The sequence below is a fragment of the Mastigoproctus giganteus genome, chromosome 3, assembly GCF_048544385.1.
Source record: "Mastigoproctus giganteus isolate SK-2022 chromosome 3, ASM4854438v1, whole genome shotgun sequence".
Taxonomy (NCBI): domain Eukaryota; kingdom Metazoa; phylum Arthropoda; class Arachnida; order Uropygi; family Thelyphonidae; genus Mastigoproctus; species Mastigoproctus giganteus.
The window spans coordinates 219,249,949-219,270,037 of NC_143577.1; the positions used below are offsets into that span (position 1 = coordinate 219,249,949).

At 36.2% G+C, this 20,089-nt stretch overlaps 1 protein-coding gene across 1 annotated transcript in view; it reads right to left on the minus strand.

Annotated features, from left to right (window-relative positions):
• eIF3c (eukaryotic translation initiation factor 3 subunit c) overlaps positions 1–20,089 on the minus strand; it is a 210,768-nt gene that overhangs the window by 98,464 nt on the left and 92,215 nt on the right. Inside the window, exons 10-12 of the mRNA XM_090369631.1 lie at positions 15,012–15,274; positions 9,248–9,422; positions 1,058–1,216 (exon numbers count right to left, since the gene is read on the minus strand). Of these exons, the coding sequence (XP_090225757.1) occupies positions 1,058–1,216; positions 9,248–9,422; positions 15,012–15,274 (597 nt within the window). The remainder of the gene's footprint in view (positions 1–1,057; positions 1,217–9,247; positions 9,423–15,011; positions 15,275–20,089) is intronic.

A 20,089-nucleotide genomic window follows, 5' to 3' on the forward strand; every position in this document is an offset into this window, starting at 1 on the left:
ATTTTACCCGGAACAGAAGTTAAACTAACTGGTCTGTATTTACTCGTGTCACCCTTCGATCTCCCTTTGTGAATTGGGGATACATTTGTACATCTCCAGTCCGTGGGAACCTCCCCTGGGTCCAAGGATGCTCTCATAATTATGGCTAAGGGTTTGCTTAGGTGACGGGCTCGAACCCCGGTCAATCAAGAAGTGTGTGCTACGCACTGCTGCTGCTTCCCACCTGGCTACGGAGGTGCCAATAAAAAGGTCAGTGAATAGAAATGTCAATTAGTATGCATATACTATAGTATTAATTAAGCTATGTACATAAGCATACACAGTATCCGACCAATACAAGGTATCTTGTCCAGGTAAAGTGCTGTATTTACTGTAATATTTATTCATTTATTAGAAATTTAAGACGTTTAAACCTGTATTAGCAATTTTATTGGGCTTCTAACTTTTTTTAGTGTTTTACTTACCGGACTGAACATATTTTTTGAGTGCATTGTTCTTATCCCTATTTTTCCCATAAGCCCTGCTGTTTTTAATGCGTGAAATACCATAACACAGAGATTTTTAGGAACACATGTACCAGCATTTTAGAGAAAATATTAGTGTTAAGAAAATTCTTTACCTCATTGTTACTCATGAATCAGATGACATCACAGGGCTTAAAGTACAGGAACCATTGGTAAGAAGTGATTACACAGTTGTTAGTTGGAAGATGTTGTAGTAGGAGAGGAGAGGAGAGAGACGGTGAATACATTAGAATTATGGAATACCTTTAAAGCAAAAATCGCGAAAGTCATGAATGCATACATACCATTAAGAAAATTAATCAGATCAGACTCTTATGTACTGGGTGTAGAAAAGTCTCAGATAACACAGCTGGTGTTGAAAGGCCCTTCCTGCTGAGTGAGAATAAGCCGTATGAAATCAGTGATTTTGAAATTACAGACTGACAACTGCTTATTAGAAAAATCTGGGCCTAAAGGCAAACAAGGCTCCTGGAGCTGATGGCATATACCGAGTAATTCTAAGGGAGTGCGTGCAAGATCTCTAAATTTCTTACCTTATAATAAATATGTTCTATCCTTCTGAGATAGATTTTACATAATTCTGAGGGTGTGCCTCTTTCTTCTATATAATCTTGTAATCGTTCAATTATATTACAAGCAGTCTTTTCATCTTTCAGCCTTTCAACATATTCAGGAGAATGAGCATCACATCCCTGTAATGATAAAATTAAAATGTGAATACTACAAACTTAAAAATATTTTTATTGTCTCTTAAAAACTAAACAGAATAGTAGTATCATTATGCTGTTTGCGGTTAAACGTTTCACGTACTTACCGTAATTTCTTAAAAATATCTAAATAATGGCCTTAGCATCTAAGGCCATACTGCAATGTATATCAAGTCAGTGTAAAATCATGGGCCGTCTTTGCATGTTGTACAGCAGGAAAAACTCCAAATAAGTTACAACCCCCCCACTTCGATTAAGATCAGCTAACTATGGCCATGATGGAAGACCTTTACGGATTCCTCCCGTCTCTGACAGGATTCAAATCCAGACCTCTCCAAATGAGCGAAAAGTGGTGAAATAACTGCACTGTTACAGAGGACCTGCATTTGGATAAATCTGTTTTTATTTTAATAAGAAATAATTAAAAATGCAGGGAAAAGTAGTATTTAATTCCTTTTTGGCATTTTACTGGTGCACCACACTACTTAAAGAATGAGATAGAGAGTTCAAATGGTGCTGAGTCTTACTACTGCTTCTCACAATACCAAAAATCATGTATAATCATATGGAGCAATTTGACTCAGTGTAGCAAACTAATTTATTCTTAAGGCTGATTTCTTTGAAATGACTGCATATTTCACATACTATATGTAATAAAATCTGAGATAATCCATCTCTCCATTCTGTTGGTTTCCTGATTTGCAGGAGAAAAAGCTGAAGTTGCTAGAAACATACTATTCATCTTGCATCTGAGGCAAACTGGTTCAGCTAAGTTATAAAATAAGTACTTAAGAAGTTTCTGCTGTTTGATGCAAAGTAATATTTTTTAATTTCAGCCTAGCAGAGAGAAAGAGAGAGAGGTGACAATGATATGATATCCACAGCTGCAAGAACCCTTCTGGGACTGAACCTTGGGTTCATTTAGCACTTTCCGGAATCATAGCTCAATAGCAAAAACAATTTATAATATTGACATTAAAAATATCTTTAGTGGGGTAGTTGAATTTTTGTGTTACAAAAAAGCATTACGAAAAAAAAAGGTCGAATAACATAACATAATACCTGCAGTCCAAATTGTAATATATGATGCAATATAGAAAATATGAAATAACATAATAATATGTCATATAATATTCTCCAAATGAATCAAATGACAGAGGAAGTCCATGTGCACATACATTTTTATGGTTAAACAAGTCATCTAATTGTTTTACCATAATATTCGAGAAATTATAGTCTCCTTGGAGAATATTATATCGTAGATTTTAAACAAATCAAATGTCACCATGGAGGAAGTTCACATGCACATCTTAAAAACTTAAACAAATTATAAAAGTGTATAATATAAGAGACAGATATAGTGCAAGTTCCAATGTTATGGAAAACAACAGTAAATATAAATGGTCTGCAGCTAAAACTGCAGCCTAATATATGAGAGAATATCCGCAAAGTAAGAACCAGAAATAAGAAGAAAAATCACAAGACTTCCCAATCTATCTAAAACTGCCGCACAATTAGGATTGCCAGACGTCCTTTATTTCAAAGGACAATCCTTTATTTTAGTCAAACTGTCCTTGTCCTTTATTTTCATTTTTCAATGCCTGTGCTCCGTAATGATAGTGGAGGATTTCCGTACAGGCATAGGAGGTGAAATAATTTCCAAAGCAATTAAAAGAGCTTGAAAAGAATGAAACGAGTGCCAGTGATATTTTTTATATAATAAATGATCTAAAAAATTCACTGAAGAATCATCTTGATCAAGAATATTTTGGTATCAAGTTCATCAGCATTTTCAGAAATTAGACTCTATAGTTAAAAGCACAGTAATAAATGATTTCAAACCATTTTATAATGCTGCACTGAAATATTTAGGAAAGAAATTTAATTATAATGAAAATACCCTTTTTTGAAACTCAGCAAATTAAGCTTTAAAAATGGTTGTCCTAACTATGACTCATTTGTTGAAGTAGCAGAATATTTAAAATTAATATAAAAACTAAAGTTGGATATAAATGATTTATTTGATGAGGTTTTAGTACTGAAAACAAATTATGAAACTGTGTCAACCTCTGAAAAATTTAAAACTTGTTCCAGTGCTTCGAGTCAATGGCATTTAATTTTGAAGTAAAAAATTCAAATTTCTCAAATTCAAAAAAGCTTTCAAATATTTTCAAAGTCATTTCGTATGTTTTTTTTAGTGCCAGGGACTTCAGCAAATTCAGAAAGGATTTTTAGCGTAATAAACTTGAAGTGGAGAAATAGATGTTCAGTTTCACTCACAAAAAGTGAACTAATGATCTACTTCAGCGGTTCCTAACCTTTTTTGACTCGCGAACCCCTAAGCCTATATTCTCTGAAATCGTATAAAAGTACTGAATTTTCATTATAAAATATTTCCAGCATTACGTTTTTATAAGCGTAATAAAAATTAAGTATTATTTATACTTTGTAAAGCAGTTATTAATCAGTCCAAACTAGATTTCGAACAGGCTAAGAGTAGAAAACTTGCTTCTTGTCCAAATGATAGCCGAGAATTCTGGTCTTTCCAAAGTTGGCTGTAATTTTTGCCCATCTCTGTTCCTGCCTCTTTCAAAACCAGATGGTTCTGTTACCACATCAGCCAAAGATAAAGCTGACCTGCTAGCAACCTTTTTTTCCCCCAATTCATGTATTGATGATCTTGGTAAATCACCTCAAACCGTTCCCAGTACACTCCATTCAATGAATCCTGTGGTTTTCTGTCAGAAGAATTTTGATGAATCTGATGCTACGAAAGCTCCAGGTCCTGACGGTATTTCTCCACTTGTTTTCAAAGCCTGTGCCCGTGAACTTACTCCTGTTTTGTGTTGTCTTGCTTCGCTTTCTTATTTCAAAGGTGTTTTTGCTTCTGCTTGGAAATTTTCTCATATCCAGCCAGTTCCTAAAAAGGGGTGACAAATCCCTTCCATCCAATTACGATTACTTCTACTCTTTTCAAAGTAATGGAGAAATAAATTAACTGTCAACTCTTAAACTATCTGGAAATCTTTCATCTGGTCAACGATCACTAGCATGGATTCTGTCTGTTGTTCACTGGTGATATTCTGGCTTATGTACATCTATGCAAGAACTTCAGCAAGAACTTCTAGAAGAGACAGAAAACGGAGTGAAGACATAAGAGAGAAAACGGAAGTGAAAAAAGAATATTGACACTATCAAAGAAAAGCATTTCACATGGTATGGACATGTAAAATGGATGCAAGCAACTAGATATCTAAAGGCTATCCTGAAATGGATACCTCCTGGAAGGAGAAGAGGAAGACCTAGGAGGACATGGATGGATGGAGAACGGGAGTGCATGACAGCCCGAGGTTTAACTGATCAAGACACCTTGAACCGCACTTTATGGCGGGAAAAAATTCCTCCCAAAAATAACTTGTAGGTTGAGGAAACCCATTGTAAATAGAAACACTCCTCTTGAAGAAGAAGATCTATGGACAAATTCAATGGAAAAGTTTTTGGTGAAACTCAAGCCATTGCTCTTGACATTTCAAAGGGTTTTGATCATGTTTGGCATAAAGTTCTTCTAAATAGCTTCCATCCTATGGTATGTGAACTTTGTAATTGGGTATCCAGTTTTCTCTCTGACTGTTCACTCTGGGTGATGGTAGACGGCTCTCTGTTTTCTTACTTCTCTACTAATCATGGTGTACCCCAAGGTTCAGTTCTTTCTCCCACTCATTTCCTCTTGTATATTAATGGCCTTCTTCCATTGACCGGAAATCCTATCCATAGTTTTGCTGATAATAGACATTACTTTCCACCTTCCAGTTTGAGAAACTTTGCCCTGCTGAACAGCTTCAACTTCTCGAGTTAAAGTTAACTGCAGCCATTATCAACCCACTGCAGGATGGAAGCCTCCTCAACAATTCATGCTGAGAGAAATGGACCATAATCTGCCACGCTGGTCCAGTGCGGGTTGGCAGATCAACCGTATTTAGCAGTCAGGGGCTTGAACCCTGGTCTACTCAAAGAGCATGTGCTACTGCACTGCCGCTTCTGACCACTCAGCTACAGAGGCCGCTTTTGTCAAAGACATGTTGCCACATTCTGGTTCTCTTTCGCTCTCGGCGAAAAGAGAAAACCAAGCTCTTTTCTTCCAAACAGCTGTTCACTCTGTGCAAATTACAAATCCACCTTATCATGGAATATTGTTCCCATATCTGGGGCGGTGTCCCCAATACCTCTTGCAGGCTTCTAGATTCCATTCAGAAGAGGGCAGTTAGGTTAAATAATGAGTCATCTCTAACAGAGCCTCTCGACTCTGTCTCTTAGACGTTCTGTTTCTGCCGCATGTCTTTTCTATTGCTGGATACTTCCATGGGCACTGTTCTTCTGAATTAGCTTCTATAATTCCCACTCTCTCTTTTAAAGCAGTCCGAACACGTGATGTAACCAGTGAACATCCTTTTACTGCCCAACTTCAAATTCACAGAACTAACTTTTCTCCTTCCTCATTTATTCATTCAACTTCTGTTTTCTAAAACAATGGTCCTTCATATGTATTTCCTGAAAATTAAATCTACAGAAGTTCAAGTCTAATGTCAACAAATATCTTTCATCTTTTCAACCCATGCACGGTACTAAGTACTATAGGTTCTAAAAAAAAATAAATAAATAAATACTTCGAATAAGTAACACTTCACCTAAGGAGAAGACTAATGTTACTTATTCTCAGATGGATACCACCACCCAGACGGCACCGTTTCAGGGCTATTTGGCCCTTCTTCTGAGAATAAGTAACATTAGTCTTCTCCTTAGGTGAAGCGTTACTTATTCGAAGTAGTGCAATATCATGGCAACTCATTGTGAAGGTATTCACAATATGAGATATAACTTAAAACGATGCCGCTTTACTAATATTCTGATTTATTCAGATATAGCTATGTATTTCTGATGCGCTTGCACTACATTTATACATAGTCTAGACTCCTCCATAGCTTGAGGCTTATGCCCTAAACTGATATGAAATGCGTATCATGTGTTTAGACTCTAAATGCTTTAGAGTCTAAACACATGATACACCATCAGGCATCTCTCATATTGTGGAGTTATACTTCATAACTGTTTTGCCATCATTGCATCACTCATGTACCTACCCACCCACCCACCGAAGAAGGGCCAAATAGCCCTGAAACGGTGCCGTCTGGGTGGTGGTATCCATCTGAGAATAAGCAACATTAGTCTTCTCCTTAGGTGAAGCGTTACTTATTTGAAGTAGTGCAATATCATGGCCAACTCGTTGTGAAGGTATTCACAATATGAGATATAACTTAAAACGATGCCACCTTATAAATATTCTGATTTATTCAGATATAGCTATGTATTTCTGATGCGCTTGCACTACATTTATACATAGTCTAGACTCCTCCATAGCTTGAGGCTTATGCCCTAAACGCTTTAGTATTTAAGTGTGATACATAACAAAATAAAGTCCATCTGATTATCTTTTCTTAATGAAAATGCACCTTATAATAAAATAAATAAAACGCATCTTTATAAATTTTTCAGTTGCTAATTTGAATTGCCTTAATACATATTATATTGGTATTTACAAGAATGGCCTGAAAAGCAATGTCTTTTACTTGATACCTTTTGAAGCAATATAGATAAACCTAAATGAAAAAACATACTTGTAGATAAAAAAAAAAAGAAAAAAAAGAAAAGAAAAGTTGTCTTTAATTACACTGGTGAAGAAAATAGATACAAATACAAGATAAGAAATTTCATGCAGAAAGGTGATAAGCTATGAAAATCCTAATGAATAAAAGTTTCAAATTCAAAACGGCATCTAATAGACAGCATATAATAAGCGGCATCTAATAAGTGACTGCATTCCATTTAGACAAGTAATGGAGAAAAAGAGAAAAAGATAAGCTAATCAACTAACAAAAAAGTAACAACAAAAGTAATGTTAAGATAAAATGATTTTATGTTGTGTAATTAAGTTTAGATAATAATAGCAGCATAGATAGTTGGACAGTCAACTATCCAACCTAGTATTAACTAAAGAATGAAAACTACAAAATTTTATAGGCTACGCTTTCAGATTGTGTAGAATCCAATTATCGGGCCATGGTTAGGAAAGAGCTTGATTATTGGTGCTGCTTGATGCAACCTGCCTATGCTAACGTTTAGTGCAGGTAATCTTAGCCCTATGAGAGGATTCAGAGTAAATCCAGAAATTAATATATGCATATTAAAAGTTGTCAGTTTGATTAAAAGATTGTACTAGGTTGAGCAATTTACTGTTAGTTTTCTGTACTACTATTACTATTTCAATAAATTCAACATAAAATTAACTTAATCAAATGGTGTTTTTCCTTTAACTTAATTAGATCTTCAGTAAGAAAGCACATATATCATTTTAAAAATTTAGACATTCTGTGCTGCTACTATTTTGAATTCCCTTCTATTCTAAACCTATTGTAAAGTGGAGTAAGCATTAAGTGATCACTGTGTAAAAGTCACAGAATAGTAACAGCTGGTGCAAGGCTAGACTACATAAAACAGTTTTATTTTCAGAATAAAAACAAAAGTCAGGAGGCTGGTATTGTGTTCTAAACATTTTTGATGCTATAAACATTTTTACTGGCATTACTCCAAAAATTCTGTAATGAAAAAAACTGTCATGCGAAAAGCGTTACAGAAATTACGCAAATGACGTCACTTCCTAAATGACGCTAACTTCACATTCACTGCTCATATTGAACACTTAAGTAGTAAAATTAAAAACTTTACTGTTTCAATTGTTAGGATTATCAGAAAGGAATGGGGGCTAGGAAAAAGAGTGCTTAACTTATATTATAAGGTAATATTTTTACCAATTGTGAGCGACACAGCATCTGTCTGGTTCAAACATACTAGTACTGTTAAATTTAAAAATAAAATTGATTCACTGCAAAGATCTATGTTACTTACTATTCCGAGAGTGCGTAAAACAGTGTCTATGAACATCCTGCAAGTTATTGCGGGAGTTCTTCCTCTTGATGTGTGTTACTTAGAGAGCTTTTAGTTATTTTACTAGAAAAGATATGCAGATTTCATTTTTGGGTTTAACCAATTGATACGAAATTAACAAAAGATACGAGATTAAGAAAAGACGATTGACAGAAAATTGGCAAATAAACAAATTATGTGTAATTAGTTGAGAACTGGCAAGAACACTGGAATTGCAGTGATACTGGTGCTGTAACCAGGTTATTTATACCTAGTGTTAAGTTCAATTTTAATAATAAATTGAATGAATGGTTTCATATTAGTATGGAAACATCTTTCTTGATAACAAGCTCTTTAACAGGCTGTTATCAAGCTCTTTGCGAATTAGGTTTAGAATCAGATCCTCACTGTTCTTGTCATGCACTGGAAACGTGTTGTATGAGTGTTCAATTTACGAGCAGTTTAGAACGGCTCTCAGAAATGTTGTGCCTGAGATTTATAGAGGAACAGAAATATTGTTGCTGTCAAATCTTACGCATTTTAATTTATTTCAAGATTTTGCTAGAAGGCTTTCCAGAAAAGAAGACATTTGGCTGTCTTGGTACCTATTGCATAGATTTATTTTAATAGCAGTAATGAATAGTATATGTTAGTTACGGTGTGCTCCTGTACACTTTCCCCCGGACTTGCTGTTACAGCATCCGGGGGGGGGGGGGAGTGTTACGGAAATTTATTACAGTTTAATTTATCTTCTACTGGAACAAATTTAATGAAATTTTGCAAGGAGCTTCATCTTAGCTCTATACTAGAGGGAAAGCTTTCAAACCTCTGAAAATTGCAGTAGTTTTTCTAGGATAGTGGAAAAATACGAACATGTGATCAATTAAATTTTCTCACGTAATAAATGGGATAATGTGGACATACAGCATATCGTTGGAAAGCTAAGGAATTTAGAAACAGAAATATTAAGGTTTTAAGATACAAAAACTTTCAGAAACTGGGAAATATTATCATCATATATTATTTTTAAAATAATACCTGTAACATTTTTGTAAATTCTTCATCCATCCTTTCGATTACTGTCAGAGCACAACCTCTCACACGATATGGTGGAGATACCAGAGCTTCTGAGTCTTCTGAAATTAGTTCTCCAACTAAAATATTTGGATTACTTATTAGGGAATCCAGAAGTTTGTTGATAAAATCCAAGCACCTAATAATGAAAATGATGATAAATATTTTAAAACTAGTGAAACTCAAAAGACACACACACATTTATTTGTTGCATTTATTGCTGGAACAGATAAATACTTTATATAAATTATTCTGGTTTGAAGAACTGGTGAATGCAAAAGTATTACATTTAGGTGGCAGTAATCCTGGGTTAATGTACTAATCTGGGAGCATAATTCAGGCAATTAATGATGAAAAACACACAGGATTGAGTATATAATTTCATATGAAGTTCTCTGAGCAGGGGAGACAGCTATTAGGGCAGCTCACGGGGTCAATAATGCAAAGGAACTATGCCAGCAGGAACAAATACGTGATCATTTCATTGCATAAGACAATAGTTAGACCATAGCCTAGTAGCAGTACTTTGGTGAAAAGATGCAAAAGACACCAATCTCATAGATTAATTAAAGGAATGGAATCTCTCTTTTGAGCAAGCAAGAGAGTTCTGTAAATTTTAGTGTTTGGAAACAAAGCATCTGTATGACAACCCAAATGAGGTATATACTGGCTTAAAAGGATTACACCAACTAAATACTGAGGGTATCTTTCCTCTATCTCAGGCAATGCAGTTTTATGAGGGGTGATCATTTAATTTGTGAACTGGTGCAAGATTTTATCTTAATTGTCATCATCTGAATCTTCTATGGATTTCTCCTTCTTGAAATACTCTCCCTTGAACTTTACACACTTTCCCCACCATCGTACCTAAACATTAAATGCTTCTTGCAAGCCATTTTTCGAAAGACTGTAAAATGCTTCTGTTGTGGCTCTGTGAGCATTGTTGTGTCGGATGTGAAACGCTTGCCTTTCAGAGCTTTCTTCAGATGTGGAAACGGGAAGAAATCACACAGGGATAAGACTGCTAAATAAGAGGGGTATGGCAGAACCCTGGCACCTATGGCAGGGAATCACTGCCTGCACAATATTAGCCGTATGGGGCCTGGCATTGTCTTGAGGGAGAAACCACTTCACACTGAAAAGTTCAGTCACACTGGAATATGGCCACCCTACTAAGAAACTCATTACCATACGCTTCATTCATCTCTAATTGATTGAGGAATTCCTAGAGACAGGGTAAGGCCGAAGTGTTAACAGTCACTAGAAATAAGGCCAAGGGTTCTACTGGTATGAATTACGTAATCCATGTCTCCGGAGCTATAAGATGAGTGCTATTAGCTTGAGCCAGGATCTTTATAGATTGGGATCACACCAGGTGCGTGACCTTCTGGCACCGACACAGTGCTATAAATGCATGGCATGTGGGCATGTTGCTGAGTATTGCCAGGCTGAACAATTCTGCGGCCATTCTGCCATGGAGCCATACCTTTAAGCCATGTACCAAGAGTACCGATGCACTTGAGTGTTAACTATTGGCGGAGGAAGTCCTCCTCTGCCCAGCAGGCAGCTGATAAAATATGTCAGGACTCTCTTAGAGCCGTTGACATTCTCTGTAAGAGGACTGCTTATGGAGACAATGTCCTGCTGTGTGGGCGGAGGCCTTCAGTGGAAGAACAATTCAGATTAAATCCAAAATTGTGGCCCTATCCGTGAATAGCAGTGGAAGAGTAAAACCATTTTGATGTTAGATGCTGTGTTGTGTGCTGGGGGTCTGCTCTTGTGTGTTCCCCTGCATTTCACTTGTTAGATTGTAAGTGTCAAGCGAGACTTGATACAAACGTTGTGATGGTCGACGACCACTACTAACTCAGTATAGAGTTAATACTGTTATGATTAACAATCACTATCATTTTGTTATAATTTCTCTGGGGAGGGAGACGGCAGAGCAGGTTTCCTGGATACCTCCTCATGGTGGAGGTGGAGATGCCGTCCTCCGCCGCAAAGCTAATGGGATGTTGCTTCTAGTATTTTGTTATTAATCAGAGTTGACTACTTGTGATATTACTAACCAAGACCAGGTTGAGAAATAGTTACAGATTTCGAATTGCTGGCATATGGGTGGAAGCCCAGGGGGCCATTTGGATATGATTCTGACAAATGATACCAGAATATGGCTGCTCATTACCATACACTTCATTACCAAGACGCTCATTACCATACACTTCATTCATCTCTCTAACTGTTTCCAATGCAGTTAAGCATCGGAAACTGCCTGACACAATAACGGTTCACATATCGCTGTTTAATCTATATGTCCAACATGATAGTTGCTTCAAAACAATCGTCAGTGACATGTGGCTGAAAAAAACTGCTTTACACACAACATTAGCTCAACAAGTACTGGCATGCACACACAGAGAATTCTCAGCAATGATCAGGGAGAGTGCTTGTAGTGGCAGTTATGGAAAGTTCACATGGTAAACAAAATCTTGAACCAGTACACGAATTAAATGATCAGCCCTCATACATTAAAGCAGTGTGTTTTATTTAATGTGCATAGTGCCATAGTGGGGCAACATGCAAAGGACCCCCATAATACGAGATTGTTGTACTTTGTAACAAGTCTGGTTTGTTCAATACTATGTAAAGACTGAAGCTAAGTCCTGCTTATTCATTTAATATATTAATGCATCTTTTTTAATATTTGTTCATTCCCTCTCCAGACCTCCTCTCAATCACTATCAGCCTACTGATTCTTTATATCAACAAAGAATAATGTTTACAATCCAACAGTGGCCTGTATATTTTTTTTAAGCTCGCAGTGGTGGTGTTCCCAGTTGTGGAAAACCCTTTAGTAGGGCATCTGAGGGTGCCAATATTCTTTTTAAATTCTGCTTTCACATTTTTCAGTGTAAAGGGCCATTAACCATGTGAAATTAAAAACATGTGCATGCATGTGTATAATACTCCAAGACATACCCCAGTGCAGATATTGATTCAGATCATAATCCAATCATAACCAAGATCAAACTGAGATTGAAGGCTACTAGAAAAAAGTCGACTTAGAGAAGTTAAAAAATCCAGAAACATACCAATTAATGAAGATATGCCTTAGCGAAAGAATGCAACGCATCCATAGGCAGGAGGAGAGGGGAATGGAAGATCTTTGGAAGAGTTTTAAATCTGTTCTGACTGAAACGAGCTTAGAAGTTCTAAGTTATGGAAAATGTCTGAAGAGAAGGACTGGATGACAGATGACATCTATGGAGAAGCACAGAGCATTTAAGAACTGCAATGCACTAAGGTACAAGGAAGTGAATAGAGTGATTAAGAACAAAACTAAAGGATCTAAAGAGAGCTGGATCACAGAAAAATGCAGAGAAATAGAAGCTCTGCAAGAAAAACATGGTTTCAATCTTCACAAAAAGATTAAAGAGATTTCAGGAATTAACAGAAGGAAACAACCAACTTCAATCCAAAATGATAAAGGTGAAATTATCGTGGAAGAATCAGAAAAACTGGACATGTGGACTGAATACATAAAAGATCTCTTTGCCGACAGTGAACGTGAGCTAGATGACAACAGCGATGCAGTGGTAGGGTCATCCATCCTAAGATCCGAGGTGGAGAGGGCAATTAAATCTATGAAGAAGAGAAAAGCCAAAGGACTTGATGAAATCACAGCAGAAATAGTCAAACTGCTTGACTACAAAAACACAGACATTCTTATTGAATTACTTAACAGAAATTATGACACAGGCAATATCCCTCGGGACAGGCTGACATCAACGTTCATCACTCTTCCCAAAAAACTAAACACCAGGACTTGTGGAGACTTCAGACCAATCAGCTTGATGAGCCAAGTTCTCAAAATGTTCCTAAAAATAATTCAAAATCAGATTTTCAGGAATTGTGAGGAGTCTATGAATGATGTGCAGTTTGGATTTAGGGAAGGACGGTGTACAAGAGAAGCACTATTTTGTGACCAGGTCATGATGCAAAGGTGCAGAGAACAACAGATTCATGCCCATCTTTGTTTTATTGACTTTGAAAAGGCATTTGATCGAGTCCAACACACCAAGCTCATCAAGGAGTCCGGCCTTAAAGAAAAGGACATCTGAATAATCAAACACCTCTACTATAACCAAATGGCATCTGTTGTAGTTGATGGCAGAAAGACAGAAAACATCAACATTGAACGTGGAGTGAGACAAGGATGTGTACTCTCTCCCCACCTCCTGTTTAACATTTGCTGGGACGTCATCTTCAAGAGAGCACTAGATGGAAGAAATGAAGGAATATTTGTCAATGGCAGAGTGATTAACATCCTTCGCTATGCAGATGACACTGTACTTTGTACAACTAATATGCTGGACTTACAGATACTCCTCAATCGTGTGAGTGAGGAAAGTGAAAGAATGGGTCTCAGGATTTAATATCAACAAGACTAAGCTCGTGGTCCTGAATGGGGCATTGCCAACACCTCCCCTCATGTTAAATGGAAGGCTGATAAGAGAGTTGACAAAATCAGATATGTAGGCTGTTGTATCAATGACAAAAACGAACCAGATATTATTTGTTGTTATTTGGTTTTTTTTAGGAGCATTAGCAACTAAGGCCATATTGCTCCGAACCAGATATGGAAATAAAAGCAAGGACTGAAATGGCCAGGCAGTATTTTCTTAAAATGAGACCTGCATTGTGCAATAGAAACTTGGATCTCCACCTTAGAATCCAGATGATGAGATGTTACATTTGGTCAGTTATGTTATATGGTGCCAAGATATGGACACTGAAAACTAACACCTCGAAAAAACTAGAAGCATTTGAAATGTGGACATACAGAACAATTCTAAAGATACCACGGACAGCAAGCGTGATCAATGAGAGTGTCCTGCAGAGAACTGGAAAAACCCGAGAATTGTTGAAGAACATAAAGAAAAGAAAAACAGCATATCTTGGACACCTGATGAGGAACAACAAATACACAATTTCACGGCTAATTATTGAGGGGAGAATGGAAGGAAGAAGAAAGCCTGGGAGAAGACATACATCGTGGCTTAATAACATTAAGAATTGGACAAGACTGAACACACACACAGAAAAGAAAAACAACAAAAACTTGAAGTAATTTCAGGTTTGTATCATGTAACTTATTCACACAATAACATTTTAGTTTTGTAAAGGAGGTTTGCAGTTATCCTGTATAAAGAGTAAGGGAGCTGATGTTATATCTGCTCAATTCAACAAAATCAACTTAAAATTTTAATTATCATGTTTATTAATTTTTTAAAAATCCTTCTGGAACTATCAGGAAACTAAAAGTCCCTTTTGTAGCTGTCTTTTTTGATACAAGTAGTTATTTTCAAACTGTATGCATTATTAACTCCATTATTAACTTTATTATGAAATATACAGAAATACTACGTACAAGTTAATGCTAATGCGGCATCATTTAAATTATATCTCATATTGTGAATATTTTCACAATGAGTTGCCATGATGTTGCATTACTTTGAAGTAGTGCAATATCATGGCAACTCGTTGTGAAGGTATTCACAATATGAGATATAATTTAAATGATGCTGCCTTTGCAAAGATTTGCTAATTCAGAGTTTAGCTGTGTGCTGATATGATGCATTTGCGCTAACTTGTACGCAGTCTAATTCTCTTGCAGCCTGAGGCATAAGTCATTAATGCATCTTAATATACAGCAAGAATAACTTACCTTTGCCATAAATCTGGCTTCATACACGTAGCAATGTTAGGATTATAATCATAAATGGCTGAAATAATGGCAAATGTAATTTTGACATCCATGGCAGGACCCAGATTATTTGCCATACTTATGTTTTGCAATTCAATCAATAACTCTATTTGTTCACTTCGGTCAGTCCCCTTTTTACCTCTTGCTGCAACAATTTCACTCAGCTTTTTCTGTACTAATTGATGGTTAATTTCAGCATCCTTAGCAAACATTTTTGGCTTCTCCTGAGGAAAATAAAATTGTCATTATCATAAAATATGTTTCCATGATGCTAAATTTATCATTTTAAGACTTTTTGTAAATTTTCAAATACACACAAAATCATCATCATCCTTAATTGAAGATTACAGACACCATATTGGTCAATATGGAGGAACGGGTTTTTTGAGCACTTTGATCTCAATATTTAATACCAGTGTTATTACAAAATATTAAAATAAGTATTACAAAATATTATTGTCTGTGGGAAAACCTCATGTTTACTGTGTGACTTTCAGACCACTAAAAATTGTTGCCTTCTAATATATATTTGGAATGACTGCTAAGAAAACTGATGGATTTGCATCTAAATAGGGTGCAAGTCCATCAGTTAACTTAGCAGTCATCCCAAATATATAAATAAGTTCTGAGAATGTATGAGGTGTGATTATAAACATATCTGAACTTACACATCAAAATGACGGTTACTCCTTAAATTTTTTTTTTCTTCAAACAGGCCTATGGGGCTGGGAAATTCCATACTGCAATAATTAAAGACAAACACCAGCCAAGGAATAAAAAATTTTGACTATAAAAATAATAAGATAATGTGATACACTATCGGAAGACTAAAATATTACAATAAATTACGATAAAATAAATTACGATAAAACGTTAAAAATATACCGAAGCAATAAAATTATCTAAAATAAACTGGATTAAAAGCGATAAAACCTGAAGCTTTCGGAGACTGCTGTCTCCTTCTTCAACAGTATACTATTACTGCAATGACACATCCTTAAGTAGCAGACCCATGGCACTCATGCACGTGGTACATCAGACACATGGTCGGCATTCCCCACGCGCGCATTGAAAACGGAAGTGGCTCGGGAGCGTGTAAAACAGAACCGGTCATCCCATCTGAGGACAACCGCCTCAATCAAACAGGGGGTGTAAACGTGTCCCCCTGTCCCTGTTAATAGTATTACGACTGGATGAACCGATTCACAAGCTCTCGAGCCACTTGCGTTCCCAAAATCCATGGGCACGGTCCGTAATGACCGCGTCTTCAGGGGAGATCCGATGCTGCTTCTCCCAGAAATGCTCTGCCACAGCAGACCTCGCATAATTAGCAGTCTTAATAGCAGTCATGTGCTCCCCCAGATGGTCTTTTAAACATCGCCCCGTCTCCCCCACATAACATTCCTCACAATCCGGGCACTTAATCTCATAGACCATACTACTAGTATAGACCTAGGCTACGGGATCGACTCGCTCAAGAAGTTCAGCAGCAAAAGTCACATTAATTAGAAATATTATTAATAAATAATATTTCAAAAAACATATTTTTTTAATAAAACACCTTCCCACTCTATTCCATTTCTTAAAAAACTCTCCCACCCCTCCCTCCCAGCTTGAGCTGAAGTGTGGCTCTTCGGATTCTCTCTCTTTTTTAATTAGATCAAAGAAGTTGCCAACCCCTGGTATAAGGAAATGGTTAGGCTACATCTTGAGTACTGCATACATTTCTGGAGGCTTAATTTTTAGGAAAGATATAATACCGTTGGAACAGGTACAGAGAAGGGCAAATTGAAAAACTGAAGCCTTTCGTGGTACTCTTACCATGGGAGGCTTCAGTTATTCAATTTGCAACAGTTGGGCACCTGCGAGGTGTTCTGAATTAGGTGTTTAAGGCTTTGAATGGCTTATGCAAACTCAGTGTTTATGAGATTCTTCCTCTTGCTCAGAATACACGGATGAGGGAGCATAAATTCAAATTTTGGAAGGATGGATGCAGAACAGATATGTGGAAGTTTACCTTCAGCCATTGGGTGATTTATTTCTGAACAAGCTTTCATTTGTTATTGTGGAAGTGGTTAGTTTGAATAAATTCAAGGAAGAACTAGACAACATTGGAATGGATGGACGGGTGAAATGGATTACCCCCCCCCCCCCGCGCATGCTGTATAAGCTTGCTTTCTTGCATCATTTGCTATGACTAATTCTGAAAGAGGCCATGGACAGAGCTCTTAGTATATATACATTTTTCCATGCATGTTGATTTTGTGTGTACTAGAGAAATTAATATGATCTAACAGTAATCGTAACACTACTGCATTTGAGCTGAGAATATTTGTCCATAAAATTTTAATTCTGTATCAGGATGAAAGCTCTTTTATAAAAAATATGGGGCGGAGTTTTTTGGGTCAATATTCTGTTTACTAGGTCTGCATTTGCCTCCGTTTAGCATCTTTTGCCACAGAAGTAGCACAAGATGCCAAAATTGTGTGTACATAATGCATTAGTTACGAATGGCATAAGTTCTTTGGTAATCTGTTCACATTGTGAATAATGTGGGGCCAAGAATTGATCCTTGGGAACACCTTCCTGGTTTAAAAATTTGGAATTGGTGAGATTTCTCATGTAAACTGGAATATTCCATTCGATAAGAAGTCCCTGATGAGGAAGGGGAAGACATTCCCATAATCCAATTTTGTACAGATCCTTGTCATATGCTTTTTATATGTCAAAAAGAGACAGACACTAGCTGTTTTGATCATATAAAGGTATGTTGTATCTGTTTTCTATTCTCAAAAAACAATCTAGAGTGGACCCGCCACGCCTAAAGCCACACTGGGTATCTGCTATGGATTCATGTTGTTTTATGTACTAGGTTAAAGATGATAGGCTGTAATTATCAGAAATGGTAGAATTTTTGTCTGGTTTTAGAAACACTAGTACTGTGGCTTTTAAACCAAATGTCCAGAAAACATTCTTCTGTGAATACCTTATGAACTTACAGTGTGTCAATACAGTGTGACTGATGATGCCTTACAGTGTGTCAATAGTATCTGTAAAAGCAGGTGCTAACAGACCAGATAATATATTATTACATTGTTTGTTACAATGGAAGCATGAGGTATGTAATTAATAAGTCATATAATTTACAACTTAATCTTCATCATCTTCATGTGCATTTCAGTGGCAGTGATAAACCCTGCTTTTGTCCAGTAAATGACAATTGCTGCAGGATTCAGTTTCAACTCAAGCCTTCCTCTATACAGCAGTAACTGCTTTCTGAATTGCTTTATAATATATTGCTTTCACTGAATGAATCATGTTAAGTTCAATGGGCTGTAATCTGCTAGAACAACATACAGGGAAAATCAGTTTGATATTCCTCAAAAATGCTTCCTTATGGATGGACAGATCTTGTGAGATATTAGAGTAGAAGAGTGCTGTCCCATATGCATGAAAAACATTTCTAGTTTCATACTTACATACAAGATGAGGCAGTAATTCAATGATAGAGTAATTAACAGACCCATGACTAATGCATACTCTTCTGTATTCCTCATCACGACACTGTTTAAACATATATAACCATCCAACTGAGGTTGGATGGTTACATTTTAAGTCTTAGTACAATTTCAGTGGTTTTATTATCCAGGATAAGTTCTCATTTACTAAAACCAATCCAACAAAATCTTCTCTAATTTTTTTGTTTATTCACTCCAAGCTTCAAGTTCTTCCTTAACTTTGTTTTTACCCATACTTCATATCTTGTCCATTATTATGTCATTTGAATAACAATTTTATTCATGACAGTGTTCAGTCCATCTACTACCTCACTGCCAGCATACTAATATCCATGAAAGGTTTGTTATTGTTTGTTATTTGGTTTTTAGGAGCATTAGCAACTAAGGCCATATTGCTCCGGGAATATGCGGTGGTCATTCCCTAACCTTTCCGCATCCTTCGTATTTGGTGGTGACGGGCTCAAACCGCGGTCTAATCAAGAAGCGTGTGCTACGCACTGCTGCTCCTTCCCACCTGGCTACAGAGGTGGCTCTCCCATGAAAGGAGTGAATCCATTTGCCATTACACATACACATAAGCCCCATAAATAACTGCAACATTACCTTGAGTAAGCAATGAACTAATTTAAGGGATATCACATTATTTATATGGGCTTTAGCCAGGGTGAAAAAAGATGAATTCAAAATGCAGAAAAATCTTAAATTATGCTATGCAGATAAGTTTCTAAAATGGCGATGACTCTCAGAAATAATGTATACATACATACATAAAAAAAACAAAAAAAAAAAACAACCACCTATACTTACAAGAGAATTACTTTAATATAGCAGATTCCAGTTATTTGGGCCACATTGGGATTTGTGCACTCTGGCCCAATTAAGCAGCTGCCCCAATCATGCAAAGTTTCACATAAATAGTTAAAAATACAGTGGACCCCCGCTGATTGATTGCTTTTCTTTACGATTACTTTTCTTTACGATTACTTCTCTCTATGATCAAATCACGCTACAATGGACTCTCCATAATAAAATACCGTTCACTATACGATATGTAGTAAGCACCGGTCACTGTGATCACGTTTGTGAATTGAATTTTAATTCTATTAAATGGCAATTCTAATAAGCGAAAATAGGAGGAATATTATCCACAGGCTATAAAAATAAAGATATATTGAGCACAAATTTACACTTTATTACCTTAACAATTAAAAAAATTAAATGATATTTGAAAATTGGATGAATATTTTCCACAGGTTAGCAAAATAAAAATAAATTTATGCTTACATACATAGCTTAATTAATACTGTAATATGTACATACTAATTAATTGATATTTCAGTTCACTCATTTTTTTTTTTTTTTGGATTGTAAAATTTAAAACAATAAAAAAGAAAAGCAATCAATAACAAAGAACATGCATGCACAAATTGCAACTAACACAATATGTGCAAGTGAGATACAGAGTAACAAGTTTACAAAACTTAAAAATAAAAAATAGGAATAAAGGGAAAGATTCTGAAA